General features: G+C 40.2%; 1 protein-coding gene across 1 annotated transcript in view; it reads right to left on the bottom strand.

Moving 5' to 3' along the window:
• Window positions 1-20,100, bottom strand: part of LOC133630130 (receptor activity-modifying protein 3-like) — a 109,695-nt gene that overhangs the window by 16,356 nt on the left and 73,239 nt on the right. Inside the window, exons 2-3 of the mRNA XM_062021471.1 lie at window positions 14,244-14,273; window positions 14,004-14,163 (exon numbers count right to left, since the gene is read on the bottom strand). Of these exons, the coding sequence (XP_061877455.1) occupies window positions 14,004-14,163; window positions 14,244-14,273 (190 nt within the window). The remainder of the gene's footprint in view (window positions 1-14,003; window positions 14,164-14,243; window positions 14,274-20,100) is intronic.

Raw genomic sequence — 20,100 nt, 5'->3', positions numbered from 1 at the left:
GCATAGAACTCATTCAGCTCATCTGGCAGTGAGCGTTGGCTGTTTGTGACCCCCCTGTTCCCCTGCTTGTAGTCTGTGGTGTGTAGCAGGCCTTGCCACATGCGCCGGGAATCTGTGGTGGAGTAGAATCCCTCCACCTTTAGTCTGTATTGTCCCTTGGCCTCGCTGAGGGATTTACGCAGGTCATATCTGGCCTTCTTGTAGTCCTCAGCTTTGCCTGAGACAAATGCAGTGGAACGGGCATGTAGCTTGGACCAAACATCACAGTTAATCCAGGGTTTTTGGTTTGGGTATATTTTGTATTGTTTTGTGGGAACAATGTTTTCCACACATGTGCTGATGTAGCCAGTTACACTGGAAGCATATTCCTCTATGTCCACAGTACCGTCATCTTTCTGAGCAGCAGTTTTGAACATGTCCCAGTCTGTACTCCCAAAGCAGTCCTGAAGCACTAGTTCAGTGTCTTCATTCCACACTTTAACAATTTTTCTCACTGGGGGGGCTTGCTTGAGGCGCTGTCGGTACACTGGATATAGAAAAGCTGAGATGTGATCAGATAGTCCAAAGTGTTGTCTGGGTACAGCCTTGTAGGCTCCCCTCATGTTGCAGTGAACTTGGTCCAGAGTGTTTTTCTCCCACGTAGGAAAGTTCACAAACTGATGGTATTTCGGGAGGACACTCTTTAGGTTGCGGTGGTTAAAATCCTCAGCTACCGTGAACGCAGCATCGGGGTGTGCGGTCTCTTGTTTACTGATGACGTCATGCAGCAGCTTCAGCGCTGTTGTGGAATCCGATGTCCAGAAGTGCATCTCTGTTATATCTCACTGTTGTGTGCACAAACTTTGCATTTAGGATGCAAATTGTTGATTAATTTGAGTAGTGCTGTCACCTAGCAGTATCGTTCAAAAATTAACAAATACTGGAAGTCCCTTGACTCTCAGGGCCCCCCTGACAACTCACCGCCCCGCCCCACTATTTGAGAAGCACTGGGCTAGCACTAGGTCGCTAGCTAGCTTAAATGCTAATGTTAGAATACATGAATACAAGACATACTGTCTCCCTTTTAAGAAATGTCATACCCCAATCTAAACCTGTATAAACACATCGCTATATGAGCAACTAAGCTTTTTCAATCGTGCACATTTGTCAAAATGTAAAAACAAAAATATATTTTTTCAAACCCAATAGGTAAGTGTGAGTGACAGAGAGAAAAGCTCTAACATGTTTGGGGGAGGAATCATTTCACACCACCTGTTGGTTTGCATGTATAAATCTTGAGACCAAGATTATAAAAAATATATATAATATATCATATTTAAATAATGTATCAACAATATTTTACATATTTCTGCCATTTCTCTGAGTCTTTTCCGGCCTCATTCTGCATTTAAAATCCCACTTAACTCTTTGAAATACTTTTGGGCTAAAATGTGCATACCAAACACATGTCTAAACAACTAACATAGGTTAATATATAATATTTATTTGAGGAATACCAAGCACTTTAGTGGTATGAAGCAACTTACACACTGTAAATGTGTACAAAACAACAACAACTATTAACGGCCAACATGGCCGCTGACATATGGGCTGTCAAACCCCATCGGCCGCCAATTGCCACATGAATGTTAGCCCTCTGACGTCAAGCTGTCCCCATTGTTTTGAAGGAGCTTTGCTTAAGTGCTGGAAATCAAATAAACTCCGCTGCCTGTAGGAGATGAATTGTGTGTCTGTTGTATATAGATATACTTATGCCGCAGGGCACAGACAAAGGCACCAGATGCCAGTGCTAAGAGAAGTGTTTTGCTTCCTATCCAGTTTGACCTCGGCATTGGTGGGTTAATAAACAAGAAGAAACTCTTGTTTTAGTGCGTGATAGTGGATAATTGGACTTTTATTGTCTGAACTAAGGGAAAATTAAAGAGCTATTTCAATAATATCGAGCAAATCTAAATAAAGTATTTATTATAACTCCAAAACAGAGAAGGTTCATTATACATGAAAAAGGCATTTAAGTACCGTATTTTCCGCACTATAAGGCGCACCTAAAAACCTCCAATTTTGTCAAAAGCTGACAGTGCGCCTTACAATCCGGTGTGCCTTATATATGGACCAATATTGAGCCACAACAAACCTAAACTTCATTTTCATAAAGTTTAGGTCTCGCAACTACGGTAAGCAGCCGCCAACTTCTTTTTCCCCCGTAGAAGAAGAAGCGCTTCTTCTTCTACGGTAAGCAGCCGCCCCCGTAGGAGAAGAAGAAGCGCGTGGTGCATTCTGGGATATATGACTGCGCGAGGCGTGCCGTTTTGATTTCCATTTGTTTGTTTATGTAAATAGAATAGAAGAATAGAATAGAATAGAAAGTACTTTATTGATCCCTGGGGGAAATTCAGCACCACAGTTCGCTCACAATAGACAATAATAATTATAAATAATATAATACAATATATATAATATACATATAATATATAATATATAAATAATATAAATATATTCTACATATACTCTACATTTAAGTGCAGTCAAGGAACATATGCGTTATACAGTCTGATGGCTGTCGGTATAAAGACCCCAAAATGGCTCCTATTAAGAGACACGCTTACGACGCAGAGTTTAAACTTAAGACGATCAGTCACGTACTGCGTGAATAGAGCAGCAGCGACACTGACTCGATTAATGACGACTTCGACGAGACGGAGCCGTAGCCGCCCAACTGTTTAATTCGGACACTGAAGAAGAAGAATTCGAGGGATTTGAGGAATAACTTCATAAAGTGAGCTTTACATGTTTATTTTGTGTGTTGTGTTGTGTGACATTAACGTTTGAGCAACGTTGAGTTATTGATATATTGTTATTGCTCTGCACTATTTTGAGTGTTACTATATTGTGATTGCACTAACGCTTGATTTACCGTAACAGTATCACTGTTTTTTACGTGTTTATTGAATCAGGGAAAAGTTCCCCTCCACTATGTGATATAAATGTTGCACTACTGTACCTTGCTGTTGTTAAAAGATAAACAAAACACCATGTCACTGACTTTACCTCGGGGAAAATAATAAAACAGCTGTTTATTCATTTTGGGAGTGAACAGAGTTGTCAGAACGCTGGTTTGTAATCTATTAATAAAGTTTGACTGACCTATCTGACTGTTTTGTTGACATTCCCTTTAGCGCCGCTCCATCTAATGGATGCATAGGTGCGCCTTGTAATCCGGTGCACCTTAAATATGAACAAAGTTTTAAAATATTCCATTCATTGAAGGTGCGCCTTATAATCCGGTGCGCCTTATAGTGCGGAAAATACAGTACTCTTGTAGACGTTCTTATATTTAATACATAACAAATATGCTTCCCAACTGTCCTCCATGTGTATTTTATTAGCTTTGTGGGCTCCAAAGCACTTGACCTGCTTCCTGTGTGGCTTGAACAATACACGTAGCCTGTTGTAAGACACTACTGAGTTTGTATAGCCCGTTACAATGTCAATTATTCATGTTTGTTCTTTGGTTTGCACTATGTGAAACAGAATACATTTACTGCAAATTATTTGCTACTTGCTAAGATTAAAACATTAATTTCTAAAAATGTCCCTAGTTTTAAGAACAATTTACTTATTTTTAGTCATTAACTTTACATCATAATCTCAATTTTATATATGTTGTCTATTTTAGTTTAAAAATTTGAAAAGTGGTAACATAATAAATAATTGAAATACGATAATTTGGTTTTCTCCAAATATAAAATCATGTTTGAAGATTTTGTAACATCCCGAGGATGCTTACTTTAAGAATTACAAGTTCAATAATGCTTGTTTTCAGAATAAAATACACATTTATTATCTTAAAAATTTCCATCTTAAACATTTAGGATGTCTTCATAATTAAAATTATCTAACTTCATGGACAGATCATTTTGCTAGTTTTTAGTATTTTTTCGTAAAATCTATTTTTTTCATCTTACATTTTGTCAGCTCGTTTTTGTAGCGTAAAGTTGAATCTGATTTGGTTATATTTAGATACATGCATACATGTAGTAGGACATTAAAAAACAACACACTTAGCATAGCATTGGTCGCATATCAACAATAAAAAGATATTTAGTTGCATCTAAAATCTCTGATACACGCTATTTGTGCAAAGCTGGCCAGACAGTTAACAGTGAAATGTCCTCCAATAAATACACAAGTTTAATTTTTTCTTGTAATTCAGTGAAGTCATTTACAAAATAAAGTAAACATTGTGGCCTGTACTGTAGGCTACTCGGCTAGCAGCAACACAACTACTAAGCACACAATATCACACAAGCTAGACATACGTGTCTTTTATTGAACAATATTGCAGTCACAGATACAAAATCCAAAAAGCAAAAGCCCATTAGAAATTATCTGGTAACAAGCGTGTCCGCATCATTTAACTTACTGCGTCATGAGCTTAACTTTATGAATTAGTACGGTCATTAGGTGACGCTAAAAAAATATTTCTCCACTTCAATTTAAAGATAGGGTAAGTCTGTCATAAGATTAGTGTTTTCATGTTCTCTGAGTAATTTCACTTGATCAAGCCTTTTCTAACATTTCAGACTACAAAATATTAAAAGTATGTACTATGATTTGTGCTGATGTATCGGATTAATATATTTATCTGTATCGTATTGGAAGTGAAAAACGTGTATCCGGAGTCATGACGCTCCTAACTGTTACGCAGTTGTAAAAAGAAGTTACCTACTGGTACTATAAACACAGTTATAAATGTTAATCCACTTTTTCCGCATAACTTTTGGTGTACATTCTTCTTCTTTCCTCTTGTTCGTTAATGTGGCTCAATATTTTATCAATACATTGTTGGAATAATTGTTTGTAAGTTATCACAAAAGAAACGTTGTATTACATTATGTTCCTGATAAGAAGATGAAGGCTGTCTTCGTGGCCTACCAAAACTCCACTGAGACTTCAACGCGGACAGATGGCAGGATTTGCTCAACTTCCAGAGGAACTATTTTGAAGTGTTTTACGAACGCTCTTTGAAGTATTTTAGAGGAACTCTCTTTGAAGTATTTAACGAACTCTCTTTGAACTATTTGGTAACCAAGGGCAACGCTATTTACGACCCGCTGCCCTCTTGAAGCAGCTGTGGGCAGGTGGGGGGAGAAAGTCAAATAAAGAACGGGGAGGCCAAGCTTGGGTTAGTGCATGGTGCAGGGCTGTACAGGGAGTGCAGTGGCCACGTAGCTCCCCATGGGTCCAAATGTAATTATGTCTCTGTTTGATTCTTTGCCTCTTGTCTGTTTAATAGATGTCATCAGTGTTTGAACCTGACGACATGTCACCAAAAAGCCAAAGAACAAGCCCAATTTTATTATTTCTTGTTAATTATTTGTGGAATTTCATTAATGTATTAATGCTTTTGAACGTGTGTGTGTTCCTTTAAAAGCTGGTGCCCGTTGAGTAGGAATGGGCAACTTTCACATTTAAAGGCCTACTGAAATGAATTTTTTTTATTTAAACGGGGATAGCAGATCTATTCTATGTGTCATACTTGATCATTTCGCGATATTGCCATATTTTTGCTGAAAGGATTTAGTATAGAACAACGACGATAAAGATTGCAACTTTTGGTATCTGATAAAAAAAAGGCCTGCCCCTACCAGAAGTAGCGTGACGTAGTCAGTTGAACATATACGCAAAGTTCCCTATTGTTTACAATGATGGCCGCATGAAGTGAGAGAGATTCGGACCGAGAAAGCGACAATTTCCCCATTAATTTGAGCGAGGATGAAAGATTTGTGGATGAGTAAAGTGCAAGTGAAGGACTAGTGGGGAGTTGAAGCTATTCAGATAGGGAAGATGCTGTGAGAGCCGGGGGTGACCTGATATTCAGCTGGGAATGACTACAACAGTAAATAAACACAAGACATATATACACTCTATTAGCCACAACACAACCAGGCTTATATTTAATATGCCACAAATTAATCCTGCATAAAAACACCTGCGTGTTTGTTATGCTAGCTCCTAGCTCCTATGCTAGCTCCTAGCTCCATAGAACACGCCAATACAATTCAAACACCTGATCAACACACACAATCACTCAGCCCAAAAGACCGTTCACCTAACCCAAGGTTCATAAAGCTTATATATTTTAAAAAAGTTACGTACATACGCAAAAAAAAGTTGCGCACATACGGTCAAGCGATCAAATGTTTAGAAGCCAAAGCTGCATACTCACAGTAGCACGTCTGCGTCTTTGTCATCCAAATCAAAGTAATCCTGGTAAGAGTCTGTGTTGTCCCAGTTCTCTACAGGCGTCTGTGTATCGAAGTCAAAAGTCCTCCTGGTTAGAGTCTCTGTTATCCGAGTTCTTCCATCTTGACTGCATCTTTCGGGAATGTAAACAAAGAAGCGCCGGCTGTGTACTGTTGTGGCTGACTACGTTCGAAAAATACGTCCATTTCGCACCGACAACTTTCTTCTTTGCTTGCTTAGCTTCCTTCTCCATAATGCAATGAACATGATTGAAACAGATTCACGAACACAGATGTCCAGAATACTGTGGAATTATGAAATGAAAACAGAGCTTTTTCGTATTGGCTTCAATGTGGAAGGCATACCCGTGTTCGCCGGTCTACGTCACGCGCATACGTCATCCTCAGAGGCGTTTCGAACCGGAAGTTTAGCGGCAAATTTAAAATGTCACTTTATAAGATAACCCGGCCGTATTGGCATGTGTTATAATGTTAAGATTTCATCATTGATATATAAACTATCAGACTGCGTGGTCGGTAGTAGTGGGTTTCAGTAGGCCTTTAAACCAATGTAGTACCGCTAGTGCAGATTTAGTGGATACCGGTACTTTTGTGTGTGTTCAAATGTGTAAAAATGTTTTTATTGTAAATTAATGTGACATCTGATAGCGAAAGTAGCGTTGCAGCTGGGCAACTGTTGAATGTGTTCACTAAGTGTTGTTAATAAAGCTATGTGTCATATTCCCTCCCAAAAACAACCACAGTCCATTGCTCTGGACATTTATGTTTTGCATGACAGGGCTATGTTTTATACTGAAATGTGTAACTCTGAAAAAAAGAAATGTCCACTAGAGAGAACGTTGGTTTTCAGAAGGGTAATTATATGACACCATGCATGACAGTGGATTTGAGAAGTTTGAAACACACTTGCTTCTACACAAATTATGGAAATAATGTATGAGAATAATAAGATCCCTGTTAGTGGAAATTCATTAGGCAAGAGCAGCATAGTTGCATTAGTGGCTGCCATGAATATAGTATAGCATCTGGCCCACACGGGTGCCAGACATTTTTACGTTATCTCAACACTGCTTCTGGCATAAAGACTTCCTACTCCAGAAGTCACAGTCTCAGTGCAGTAAATCAATTAGAAAGTCATGAAAGAGGTAAATGATTGATAAATGCAAGCAGAAAGTTGAAGTCTATCCATCCATCAAATGTGTGATACTAAAACCTGAAGCACCAAATAACCTGCAGGGTAGCTGTAGTCATTTGTCAAAGGGAGAGGAAGTTCCCCAGGGGTCACTACATGTTTAAATGTGAGCCTCAGATCCTCCCTTACCACCCTTGTCCCCCCTGTTCAAGACCCACTCTGTTTATTTGCCTTTCTCCCAGACCCTGCACTGTCAATAAACCTGGATTATTCTCCTTCTAGAAGATTCTTGTAAGAGTAAACACATGTTGGGGACTCGGTTTCTGTGCTTTTTGTTTTAGTTAATACGGTTGCTTAATAACCCACCATATCCCCAAATAATGTTGTACCTTACAGTAATAGTTCAATCAACGTAAACAAGACCCCAAAAGTGTTTCCAGAGTGTCACTGAACACTACTATTACTACTAATCTAGATCTGGCCCGCCACTGCTACTTGTCCTTTAATGTGTCCCTCCACATCATTTTACGTGTCCTCACCACATATTTTTTATGTGGGCCGCGACATTATTTGATATGGCCCGCCACATAATTTTACATGGCCCGCCACATAATTTTTTACAAATCCTAACACATCAATTTACGTATCCTTACCACATAATTTTATATGTGGCCTGCCACATAATTTTACATGTCCTGCCACATCAAATTACGTTTACGCCAAGTCATTTTTTTTACGTGTTCCGCCACATCATTTTATGTGCCCTACCACATACATAATTTTTTACATCATTTGATATAACCCGCCACGCAAGTGCTAAAATGCTTTTCACCTTGGCTTACGATTTCAAAGCAAGTTATCCATTAATCTTTTTGTAAAATACATATTAATTAAAAACAGTTGCCTATGCCAATTGTGTAACAAGGCTATTATATGTTTATATTCCTATATATATACTATTAAAAGTGTCCCTCTGAGGACGGCTATAATTAGGATGTGGCCTTCAATAAAAACGTGTTTGATACCCCAAGACTAGCCAAGGGGAGTAATGCCTGTTCTCAGCAATGCCATTGATTGATTGATTGAAACTTTTATTAGTAAATTGCACAGTACAGTACATATTCCGTACAATTTACCACTAAATGGTAACACCCGAATAAGTTTTTCAACTTGTTTAAGTCGGGGTCCACTTAAATCGATGCATGGTACAGATATATACTATCATCATAATACAGTCATCACACAAGTTAATCATCAGAGTATATACATATAATTATTTACATTATTTACAGTCCGGGGTGTGGGATGTGGAGGGGGGGTGGGGGGGGAGGGTTAGGTTTGGTTGATATCAGCACTTCAGTCATCAACAATTGCATCATCAGAGAAATGGACATGGAAACAGTGTAGGTCTGACTTGGTAGGATATGTAAAGCAAGTAGTGGACATAGAGAGAGAGAGATCAGAAAGCATAAGAACAAGTATCTACACTTGATTATTTACATTTGATTATTTACAATCCAGGGAGGAGGGATGTGGAAGGGGGAGGGTGTTAGTTTAGGGTTGAAGTTGCCTGGAGGTGTTCTTTTAGTGTGGTTTTGAAGGAGGATAGAGATGCCCTTTCTTTTACACCTGTTGGGAATGCATTCCATATTGATGTGGCATAGAAGGAGAATGAGTTAAGACCTTTGTTAGATCGGAATCTGGGTTTAACGTGGTTAGTGGAGCTCCCCCTGGTGTTGTGGTTATGGCGGTCATTTACGTTATGGAAGTAGTTTGACATGTACTTCGGTATTAAGGAGATGTAGCGGATTTTATAGACTAGGCTCAGTGCAAGTTGTTTTACTCTGTCCTTCACCATGAGCCAGCCCACTTTGGAGAAGTGGGTAGGAGTGAGGTGTGATATGGGGTGGAGGTCTAGAAGTAATCTGACTAGCTTGTTCTGGGATGTTTGGAGTGTAGATTTGAGGGTTTTGGAGGTGCTAGGGTACCAGGAGGTGCATGCGTAATCGAAAAAGGGTTGAATGAGAGTTCCCGCTAGAATCTTCATGGTGCTTTTGTTGACCAGAGAGGAGATTCTGTAGAGTAATCTCGTTCGTTGGTTGACCTTTTTGATTACCTAGGTTGCCATTTTATCACAGGAAAGATTAGCCTCTAGAATGGGACATAGGTAGGTGACCTCATCTTTCCTGGTGATAACAATGTCACCCACTTTTATAGTGAAGTCACTGACTTTCTTAAGGTTGATGTGGGACCCAAATAGGATGGATTCCGTTTTACCCAAGTGTATGGATAGCTTGTTGTCAGCGAGCCAGGAACAAATTCTACAGAGTTCAGCACTGAGGATTTTCTCCACCTGTGACTTGTCCTTGCCGGATACCAGCAGGGCCGAATCATCCGCAAACAGGAACAATTCACAGTCGCATGCTGATGACATGTCGTTTACGTATATTAGGAACAGTAAAGGCCTTAATATACTGCCTTGGGGGACTCCACAGCTTACTGAGAGGGGAGGACACGGTGCCGTTCACCTCTACCATCTGTTTCCTCCCCTCCAAGTAAGATTGCATCCAGCTCGATGAGGTTTTATCAAATCCGATTGCTCTGAGCTTATCCAACAGTAAAGCGTGGTTAACGGCGTCAAAGGCCTTCTGAAGGTCCAGCATGACCATGCCGCAGTATTTGCCCGCGTCCACCTCATGTTTGACGTGGTCGGTCAGATAGAGAAGGCATGTGTCAGTGGAGTGGTTAGTTCTGAAGCCGGATTGGAATTTGTACATGAGTTTTTTAGTGGCAAGGTAACTATCGACCTGTTCATAAAAAATTTTTTCCATTACTTTCAAAATGGAACTGAGAATAGAAACAGGTCGGTAGTTGCTAGGTTCTAATTTGCTTCATTTTTTAAAAAGGGGAGTTACTCTTGCTATCTTGAAATCTTTTGGTACTTGGCCTTGTGTATTGAGAGGTTTATTATGTGTGTGATGATTGGGGCAATGGTGGTGGCAGAGTCCCTGAAGAATCTGGAGGAGATATTGTCAAGGCCGGTGGCCTTGTTTGGGTGGAGCGCGCTCTATTTATTAAGCACCTCGTCAGTTGAGACCATTTCTAATTTGAAATCGTTGTTGGATACTCCTAGCTTTCTGTAGAAGGCTTTAATGTGTTCTACACCAAAGCGACCTCAGCTTCCATCTCCAACAACTTTAGCCGGTTCCACTCTATGAGTCCTTCGAAGGAGAGGCTCTCCTCGAAATCGCTAGAATGTGGCTGGTCCATTCTGTCATAAGCTGGCGTGTTGTGAAGTGTTTGCGATTCCAAAGATGCGGAGGACCTCAGGCAGTGTGCAGGTAAGAAGATTCTTTACTTCAATACACAAAGCAACGTAACACAAACTGGTGCTAGCTTAGCGTAGCAGGAAGATTAGCAAAGTGAAAACACAGGTAGCGTAAAACAAACAACACAACCAACAAACAAACCGTCGTGTATAACGAACAGCGAACAATGGATCAGCAACTAATAAATAAGGGTGATGATTAGCCTCACACCAGGTGACAACACTTATCATACAATGAGGACAAGTGTGTAGCTGTTGCTCGTAACATAAGGGCGTGTAAAACCAAAACACATAAAACACAGGCAAATAATGTAATGCAAAAAATAAAGTATATGATCTGGCGCAACAGATCATAACAAACTGTTCACTGCTACACTTTCTGTATCGTTCCATGACGGGATCATTAAAGTATAGATTTGGACCTCCCAAAAGTGTGTCTAATGTTTCACTCTCATCTCTTTCCTTGCTATCAGTCGCAGACATGAGAGATGAAAGGTGAGAGGTATATAAATGAGGTGAAAGGTTAGATACGGACAGATAGTTGAGAAGAGCTCTGGTTTAGAGAATGCAAAGAATAACGTAAACTGACTGCAGATATACTCCGGCTTCCTCCCACCATACTTGCCAACCTTGAGACCTCCGAATTCGGGAGATGGGGGGGTTGATGTGTGTTTTGAGGTGGGGGTGGGGTTTGGTGGTAGCGGGGGGTGTATATTGTAGCGTCCCGGAAGATTTAGAGCTGCAAGGGGCTCTGGGTATTTGTTTTGTTGTGTTTATGTTGTGTTACGGTGCGGATGTTCTCCTGAAATGTGTTTCTCATTGTTGTTTGGTGTGGGTTGACAGTGTGGCGCATATTTGTAACAGTGTTAAAGTTGTTTATACGGCCATCTTCAGTGTGACCTGTATGGCTGTTGATCAAGTATGCCTTGCATTCAACTATGTGTGTGTAAAAGCCGCATATATTATGTGACTGGGCCGGCACGCTGTTTGTATGGAGGAAAAAGCGGACGTGACGACAGGTTGTAGAAGACGCTAAAGGCAGTGCCTTTGAGGCACGCCTCCAGTATTGTTGTCCGGGCGGAAATCGGGAGAAATTCGGGAGAATGGTTGCCCCGGGAGATTTTCGGGAGGGGCACTGAAATTCGGGAGTCTCCTGGGAAAATCGGGAGGGTTGGCAAGTATGCCTCCCACCTCCAAAGACATGCACCTGGGGATAGGTTGATTGGCAACACTGAATTGGCCCTAGTGTGTGAATGTGAGTGTGAATGTTGTCTATTTGTGTTGCCCTGCAATGAGGTGGCGAATTGGTGTACCTTGTCTTCCGCCAAAGTGCAGCTGGGATAGGCTCCAGCACCCTCACAACCCCGAGAGGGACAATGTGTGTGTGTGTGTGTGTGTGTGTGTGTGTTTTTGTGTGTGTGTGTGTGTGTGTGTGTGCGTGCATGTGTGTGTGTTTGTAAGCCTGGCAAAGTGTTCACTATATTCCCAACTGTTTTAAAGCAGGTTTATCAAGCGTTAATGTTCTTTTACCCTGTACAATGTGTGTCTGCTCTTGAACAGGTTTGTGCTGAAAAAAAAATCAAGTATTCAATCAATCAATGTTTATTTATATAGCCCTAAATAAAAAAAGTATTGGTCTATTTCAGCTTGCATTTGAACTCTCCCTTATAAGGCCCTGATATAAGCAGTTCTCCTTGTGAAAATATCCATCCATCCAATTTTTATCACTTGTCTCTTTTGGGGTAGCGGGAGGTGGCCAGAGCCTATCTCAGCTGCATTCGGGCGAAAGGCGGGGTACAAGTCATCATCAAAATCACTCATCGCAGGGCCAACACAGACAGACAGACAACATTCACACTCACATTCACACACTAGGGACAATTTAGTGTTGCAAATCAACTTATCCCTAGGTGGATGTCCTTGGAGGTGGGAGGAAACCGGAGTACCTGGTAAACTTCACACAGAAAGACCCCGGTATAGCTCGGTTGGTAGAGCGGCCGTGCCAGCAACTTGAGGGTTGCAGGTTCGATCCCCGCTTCCGCCATCCTAGTCACTGCCGTTGTGTCCTTGGGCAAGACACTTTACCCACCTGCTCCCAGTGCCACCCACACTGGTTTGAATGTAACTTAGATATTGGGTTTCACTATGTAAAGCGCTTTGAGTCACTTGAGAAAAAGCGCTATATAAATGTAATTCACTTCACTTCACTTCACTTATTGTGAGGCACACACACTAACCCCTGTTTCACCGTGCTGCCCACTTGTGCAAATATCAACAGCTCAGTCTCCTTCAACAAGCACACAAGGTTAGTCTTTTCTTCTATTTTAGTCAAGTCATTTACAAAAGATAAACATGGTACGTAGGCCATAGACTTCTAGAAGCTAGCAGCTACACAACAACTAAGCACGCAATAGCACACAAGCAAGGTATTTCCTTAAGGCAATATCCCTAATTTAACAATATTGCAGTCCAAAACACAGTACGTGTTAATATAAACAAGTATCAAATAATTATAGTTGCATATTACTTACACATACAAAGTCTCCAAGGCAGAAGAGTATTAGAGAGTATCCAGTAACAAGCGTGTCCACATCGTTCAACTTACTTAACTTCATGAATTAATGTGGCCCCTAGGTTTCGCCAAAGAACCAATTACCACTCCACTTGAACTTAAAATACAGCATAAGTATAATCCAGACGGTTAATGATACATGGGTTAGTGTTTTTCACAACTACAATTGTTCTCTGAGTAATTTCACTCAATCAAACATTTTCTAACAATCCACACTACAAAATAAAAGTTTGTATAATTCCTGCTGATATCATATCAGATATATACCAATATACCAATACTCAAGGCTCAATAATAGTATTGTATCAGATGAAAGAGACTGCTTTAGTCTGAAGCTTGACATTTTTAGTCTTTCGAAGCATGTTGGCTAAAGAGGATACACTCATACTTTTTTAGGAGTTGGTGGTAGATATTTTAGACATTGCAAAGTATGTGGAAGCGGGACTTGCTGATTCAGAGTATGTAACAGGTAAACAAAGAAATATATCAAAGTTGTCTGAGTTATTTCCGCACTTTCAGAGCCAAATATTGACTAGTACTTCTCTGCTTCTCTAGTCGAAGTTCCACAGACAAGTGGAAGTGTCGGTTAACCAATCGGGTCTTCGGACCAGCCCACTGACTTTGACGGCTGAGTTTCATGAGGATTTCCAATGTTGGTGGTTGTTGTGATCCCAGGATGCAGAAAGGCAAGCTTTAGGGTCATACCTGATGAAGTGTGTGAGGTTACACCAATGCTGAGGGTCTATGTGGGCCATGTCCCGTTTGAAGGCTTCACTACAGACCTCCACTTCCCACTCCAAGCGGGACTCATTGCATGCTCTCCTCGGCCGAGAGGACGTGGGTTCAATGTTGAAACTCTCAGTCGCTGAAAAGGGGGAAAATAAATCAGATTTAGCCAAGGCTGCTTACTACCTGAATATTAGCTTTGAAAAGATGCACACTTACCTGACAGTCCTCCCATCATCCATGCGTTGACTGCAACAAACAAACAGAGAGCTTTTAGTGTAAAGACGCCACAAACGGCTTATTTAGTTTTCTGTCTCCCTCACCTCTAACCTTTCCTTCCCTGGGTTGTAATCATAGTGTATGCATCATCAGTTGTATCATTTTACAGATCCATGTGCACCTTTTCAAGGCTGAGTCATGTACAAACCCCGTTTCCATATGAGTTGGGAAATTGTGTTAGATGTAAATATAAACAGAATACAATGATTTACAAATAATTTTCAACCCATATTCAGTTGAATATGCTACAAAGACAACATATTTGATGTTCAAACTGATAAACATTTTTCTTTTTGCAAATAATCATTAACTTTAGAATTTGATGCCAGCAACAGGTGACAAAGAAGTTGGAAAAGGTGGCAATAAATACTGATAAAGTTGAGGAATGCTCATCAAACACTTATTTGGAACATCCCACAGGTGAACAGGCAAATTGGGAACAGGTGGGTGCCATGATTGGGTATAAAAGAAGATTCCATGAAATGCTCAGTCATCAACAAACAAGGATGGGGCGAGGGTCACCACTTTGTTAAAGTTAAAGTTAAAGTTAAAGTACCAATGATTTTCACACACACTAGGTGTGGTGAAATTTGTCCTCTGCATTTGGCCCATCCCCTTGATCACCCCCTGGGAGGTGAGGGGAGCAGTGGGCAGCAGCGGTGCCGCGCCCGGGAATCATTTTTGGTGATTTAACCCCCAATTCCAACCCTTGATGCTGAGTGCCAAGCAGGGAGGTGATGGGTCCCATTTTTATATCAACAAATGCGTGAGCAAATTGTTGAATAGTTTAAGAAAAACCTTGTGGGGGGGGGGGGGTTGGTGGTGTCGGGGGTGTATAATGTAGACTGGGAGAGTTAGGGCTGCATGGGATTCTGGGTATTTGTTGTGTTGTGTTTATGTTGTGTTATGGTGCGGAGGTTCTCCAGAAATGTGTTTGTCATTCTTTTTTGGCGTGGGTTCACAGTGTGGCGCATATTTGTAACATAACAGTGTTAAAGTTGTTTTATACGGCTACCGTCAGTGTAAGCTGTGTGGCTGTTGACCAAGTATGCCTTGCTGTGTCCTATGTGTGTAAGTAAAAGCTACATACAACATGTGGCCGGGCTGGCACGCTGAATGTGCAGGCTATATAGGTGAATAAATGCAGTGTCATCAGGATATGCCCTTAATTTAATTGTTAGGGTAAAATTCGGAGAATATTCGCCCCGGGAGATTTTTAGGAGGGGCACTGAGATCCGTAAGTCTCCTGGGAAAATCGGGAGGGTCGACAAGTATGCAGCTGAGCCGCATCAGAGTGGTCAAAGAGCCGCATGCAGCTCCGGAGCCGCGGGTTGCCGACCCCTGTTATAGGCGCAAAGTTGAAAAGCCAGCATCTGTGATGGTATGGGGGTGTATTAGTGCCCAAGACATGGGTAACTTACACATCTGTGAAAGCACCATTAATGCTGACAGGTACATACAGGTTTTGGAGCAACATATGTTGCCATCCAAGCAACGTTACCATGGACGCCCCTGCTTATTTCAGCAAGACAATGCCAAGCCACGTGTTACATCAATGTGGCTTCATAGTATAAGAGTGCGGGTACTAGACTGGCCTGTCTGTAGTCCAGACCTGTCTCCCATTGAAAATGTGTGGCGCATTATGAAGCCTAAAATACCACAACTGTTGAACAACTGTACATCAAGCAAGAATGGGAAAGAATTCCACCTGAGAAGCTTAAAAAATGTGTCTCCTCAGTTTACTGAGTGTTGTTAAAAGGAAAGGCCATGTAACACAGTGGTGAACATGCCCTTTCCCAACTACTTTGGCACGTGTTGCAGCCATGAAATTCTAAGTTGATTATTATTTGCAAAAAAAAGAAGAAAAGTTTATGAGTTTGAACGTCTAATATCTTGTCTTTGTAGTGCATTCAATTGAATATGGGTTGAAAAGGATTTGCAAATCATTGTATTCCGATTATATTTACATCTAACACAATTTCCCAACTCATATGGAAACGGGGTTTGTACACCGTGCATGACTTTTTGCATGGAATCGTACTAAATTCCCACGACAACACGCTCGTGCTTCACACGTGGAGGCCTTAAAGATTCCGAGCATTACTGCTTGGCTGGACTCACACAGAGATCGTTTGAGGTTCTTTGGATCTCACTAAGGTGCAATTGTGTCAAATCTGAACACATATTTGAAGTGAAGTGAATTATATTTATATAGCGCTTTTCTCTAGTGACTCAAAGCGCTTTACATAGTAAAACCCAATATCTAAATTACATTTAAACCAGTGTGGGTTGCACTGGGAGCAAATACTGTGCAATCCCAAGAGATTGAAACAGTCTGGAATCACATTTACAGTCAAATCAAGCAGACTTGCAATTGAGAGATAGCACATCTGTTTAAAAGAAACCCTGCGGGGTAAACACTATACGAGCAACCATGTTTGCTATGCTTAGACTTTTCCCCCTTTGAGGCTTTAAAAGGGTGTGTGAAGTTCAACTCGATATGATGTGTTGACATCTTGTGCATTTACTGTATTTTATCTTAAGGCTTGAATATGTACTCGCGTCATGTAGCTTGCGTCTCTCCCGATAGTGTCTTGTTTGATTTATAGTTCTTCTGTGGGGGGTGGCCCCATACTTGTAATCCTCTTCCAAAACACTAAGGGGCAGTGTCTCCAGAATGAGCAACTGCGGACTAGATAGTGTGTATTTCCTTCCTGTGAAGAGCAGAGGTGGGTAGAGTAGCCAGAAATTGTACTTAAGTAAGAGTACTGTTACTTTAGAGATTTATTACTCAAGTAAAAGTAAGGAGTAGTCACCCAAATATTTACTTGAGTAAAAGTAAAAAGTATGTTGTGAAAAAACTACTCAAGTACTGAGTAACTGATGAGTAACATACACACACATATCATATTCATATATATATATATATATATATATATATATATATATATATATATATATATATATATATATATACAGGTATATATATATATATATATATATATATATATATATATATATATATATATATATATATATATATATATATATATATATATATATATATACATACATTGATATATACAGTATATCATTTATATTTATTTATTTTGCCGTTTTTGTTTACATGTTAAAGGTGTTTTAATGAATATACATGCATGTTTAACATATAGATTCCTTTCTTTCATGAAGACAAGAATATAAGTTGGTGTATTACCTGATTCTGATGACTTGCATTGATTGGAATCGGACAGCAGTGCTGATAACGTCCACGTTTTCAAATGGAGGAGAAGAAAAGTTCCTCCTTTCTGTCTAATACCACATGAAAGTGGTTGGTTTTTGGCATCTTATTTGTCCAGCTTCCATATTCGTTTGTATATACTTTACAAGAAATAATACATTGGCGGCAAACTCCGTAGCTTGCTAGCCTGTTTGTGCTGGCTTTCGGAGACTCTTATTTTGTAAGCGCAGGCACGGTGGAGCGGCACTTTTATTGTGAAGACAGGAACTGTGCGGTCAGTCTTCAGGCTTTTGACGGGATGTACGGTTCAAATAGAAAAGTGTATTTTTTCCTTCACACTTTTGATTGATTGATTGAAACTTTTATTAGTAGATTGCACAGTACAGTACATATTCCGTACAATTGACCACTAAATGGTAACACCCCAATAAGTTTTTCAACTTGTTTAAGTCAGGTCATGTGACCGCCTGGCTCTGTTTGATTGGTCCAACGTCACCAGTGACTGCATCTGATTGGTGGAACGGAGTCAAACATAACCAGTGACTGCATTTGATTGGTGGAACGGAGTGAAACGTCACCAGTGACTGTATTTGGTGAAACGCAGGCACTTTGAAGGTCTGTCTGACAGACCAAAACAAACAAAGCGTGCATTAACAGATCAATAAAAATTAGTAGCGAGTAGCGAGCTGAATGTAGATAAAAGTAGCGGAGTAAAAGTAGCGTTTCTTCTCTATAAATATACTCAAGTAAAAGTAAAAGTATGTTGCATTAAAACTACTCTTAGAAGTACAATTTATCCCAAAAGTTACTCAAGTAGATGTAACGGAGTAAATGTAGCGCGTTACTACCCACCTCCGGTGAAGAGTGACTATATACAACCACTCAACCACAACTTGGACAACTTTCTGCAACTAATCATTCACAATAGTCAGGTTACTTTTAATGGACATTTTACTTATAAACCTTTGTGAAGATGAACTGTGCAACTTTTGAATGATTCGCGGCAGAGGACGTTATTATTTGCAACAATATTTGGCAGTGCGGGACTTGGGACAAGAGAGATCCAACATGTAATTGCATATAAACAAAACTGTTAAATAACTATTTAAGTTAACGGCATGCTGGTGTTTATCTCTATGGTCATGTTCAGAGTTCACATATGTTTGTATATATACCGTGCCTGAAAGATTATTGACGTAAAAGGAGAAATGTGTGGGAGAGAAAAAGATGTGTGTGGATGATAAAGAATATGTGTCGGAATTGAACCTACCACAAGATTTGTAATAAAAGTTAAATGTCGTATTTTGACTTTATGACTTCTTCTGGAGGCAACATCAACACAATAAGCTGAAAAACACACATTCAGTAATTATTTTCTTAGCGCACCGAGATGTTAAGTACACAACATCAGTTTTCATGCAAATGTTTAATCACTGTTGTTTTATTTCATACAATAATTTGTGCATTTCAGGCACAAAGTCTGCTTGCCTGTGTTCAGGGACTCTCGCTGGCAAAAACTGACCAATCACAGCTCTGCGTTCTGCGTTGCCTAGGATTTTTGACAGGTGCACGTAGGCTATGCGGGAGGCTACGCAGAGGGAGGGGGGATGACGTAGGCAAGCTATGCAAGAGAGAGTATACACCAGGCTTTTGAGCTGTGTAGTTTAGTTTAAGTCTACCCTGGTCTCTTTAAGATATCATTAATATATAAATACAAAGCTTGCGGTTAGTATTCTTTTTTTCCATATTTTTACAATTTTTGCTGTTTTTTGGGTGGGTTAATTTATTTTCCAACAATGTCCTACAGGCCAATAAAACAACGACCAACAGACCACAAATGGACACAGCTGCTTTTACTTACTGCTTTTCCTCAGGTTTGAGCGCTTGACGTGATGTCAAGTCAGAGCAACTACAACTTTTAACAGCTGTATGGTCATATATAAATTCATCTTGTGCTGACTAGCTCTGTCCAACCAAATATCCCACATGTACTTGGGGATAAGAAAACCACACTCACACAAACAAACACATCACTAACTTCAAAAATAAAAATGTCAAATAATAATGTGGTTCATCATGCACAGTATACTTGAGAAGGAAATAAAAACAAAATACTGTAAATAAGGGTGAAAAAGTGTCTCATTGGTTTATTAATTATATTTATATTTAGTTTACTTTTATATTAGTTCTGTCAAAAGATTACATTTTAATTGGATTACTCAGGGTTGCTGTGGGTTCATTTTGATTCATCCCAATTAAATACAATTCATTTTAATTAGAGATGTCCGATAATATCGGCCTGCCGATACTATCGGCCGATAAATGCTTTAAAATGTAATATCGGAAATTATCGGTATCGGTTTCAACCTCCCGATTTTCCCGGGAGACTCCCGAATTTCACTGCTCCTCCCGAAAATCTCCCAGGGCGACCATTCTCCCGATTTCCACCCGGACAACATTATTGGGGGCATGCCTTAAAAGCACTGCCTTTGGCGTCCTCTACAACCTGTCGTCATGTCCACTTTTCCTTCATACAAACAGCGTGCCGGCCCAGTC

Source organism: Entelurus aequoreus, linkage group LG15 (assembly GCF_033978785.1).
Source record: "Entelurus aequoreus isolate RoL-2023_Sb linkage group LG15, RoL_Eaeq_v1.1, whole genome shotgun sequence".
In the NCBI taxonomy this organism is placed as follows: domain Eukaryota; kingdom Metazoa; phylum Chordata; class Actinopteri; order Syngnathiformes; family Syngnathidae; genus Entelurus; species Entelurus aequoreus.
This window is presented reverse-complemented; position numbering and strand designations above follow the sequence as displayed.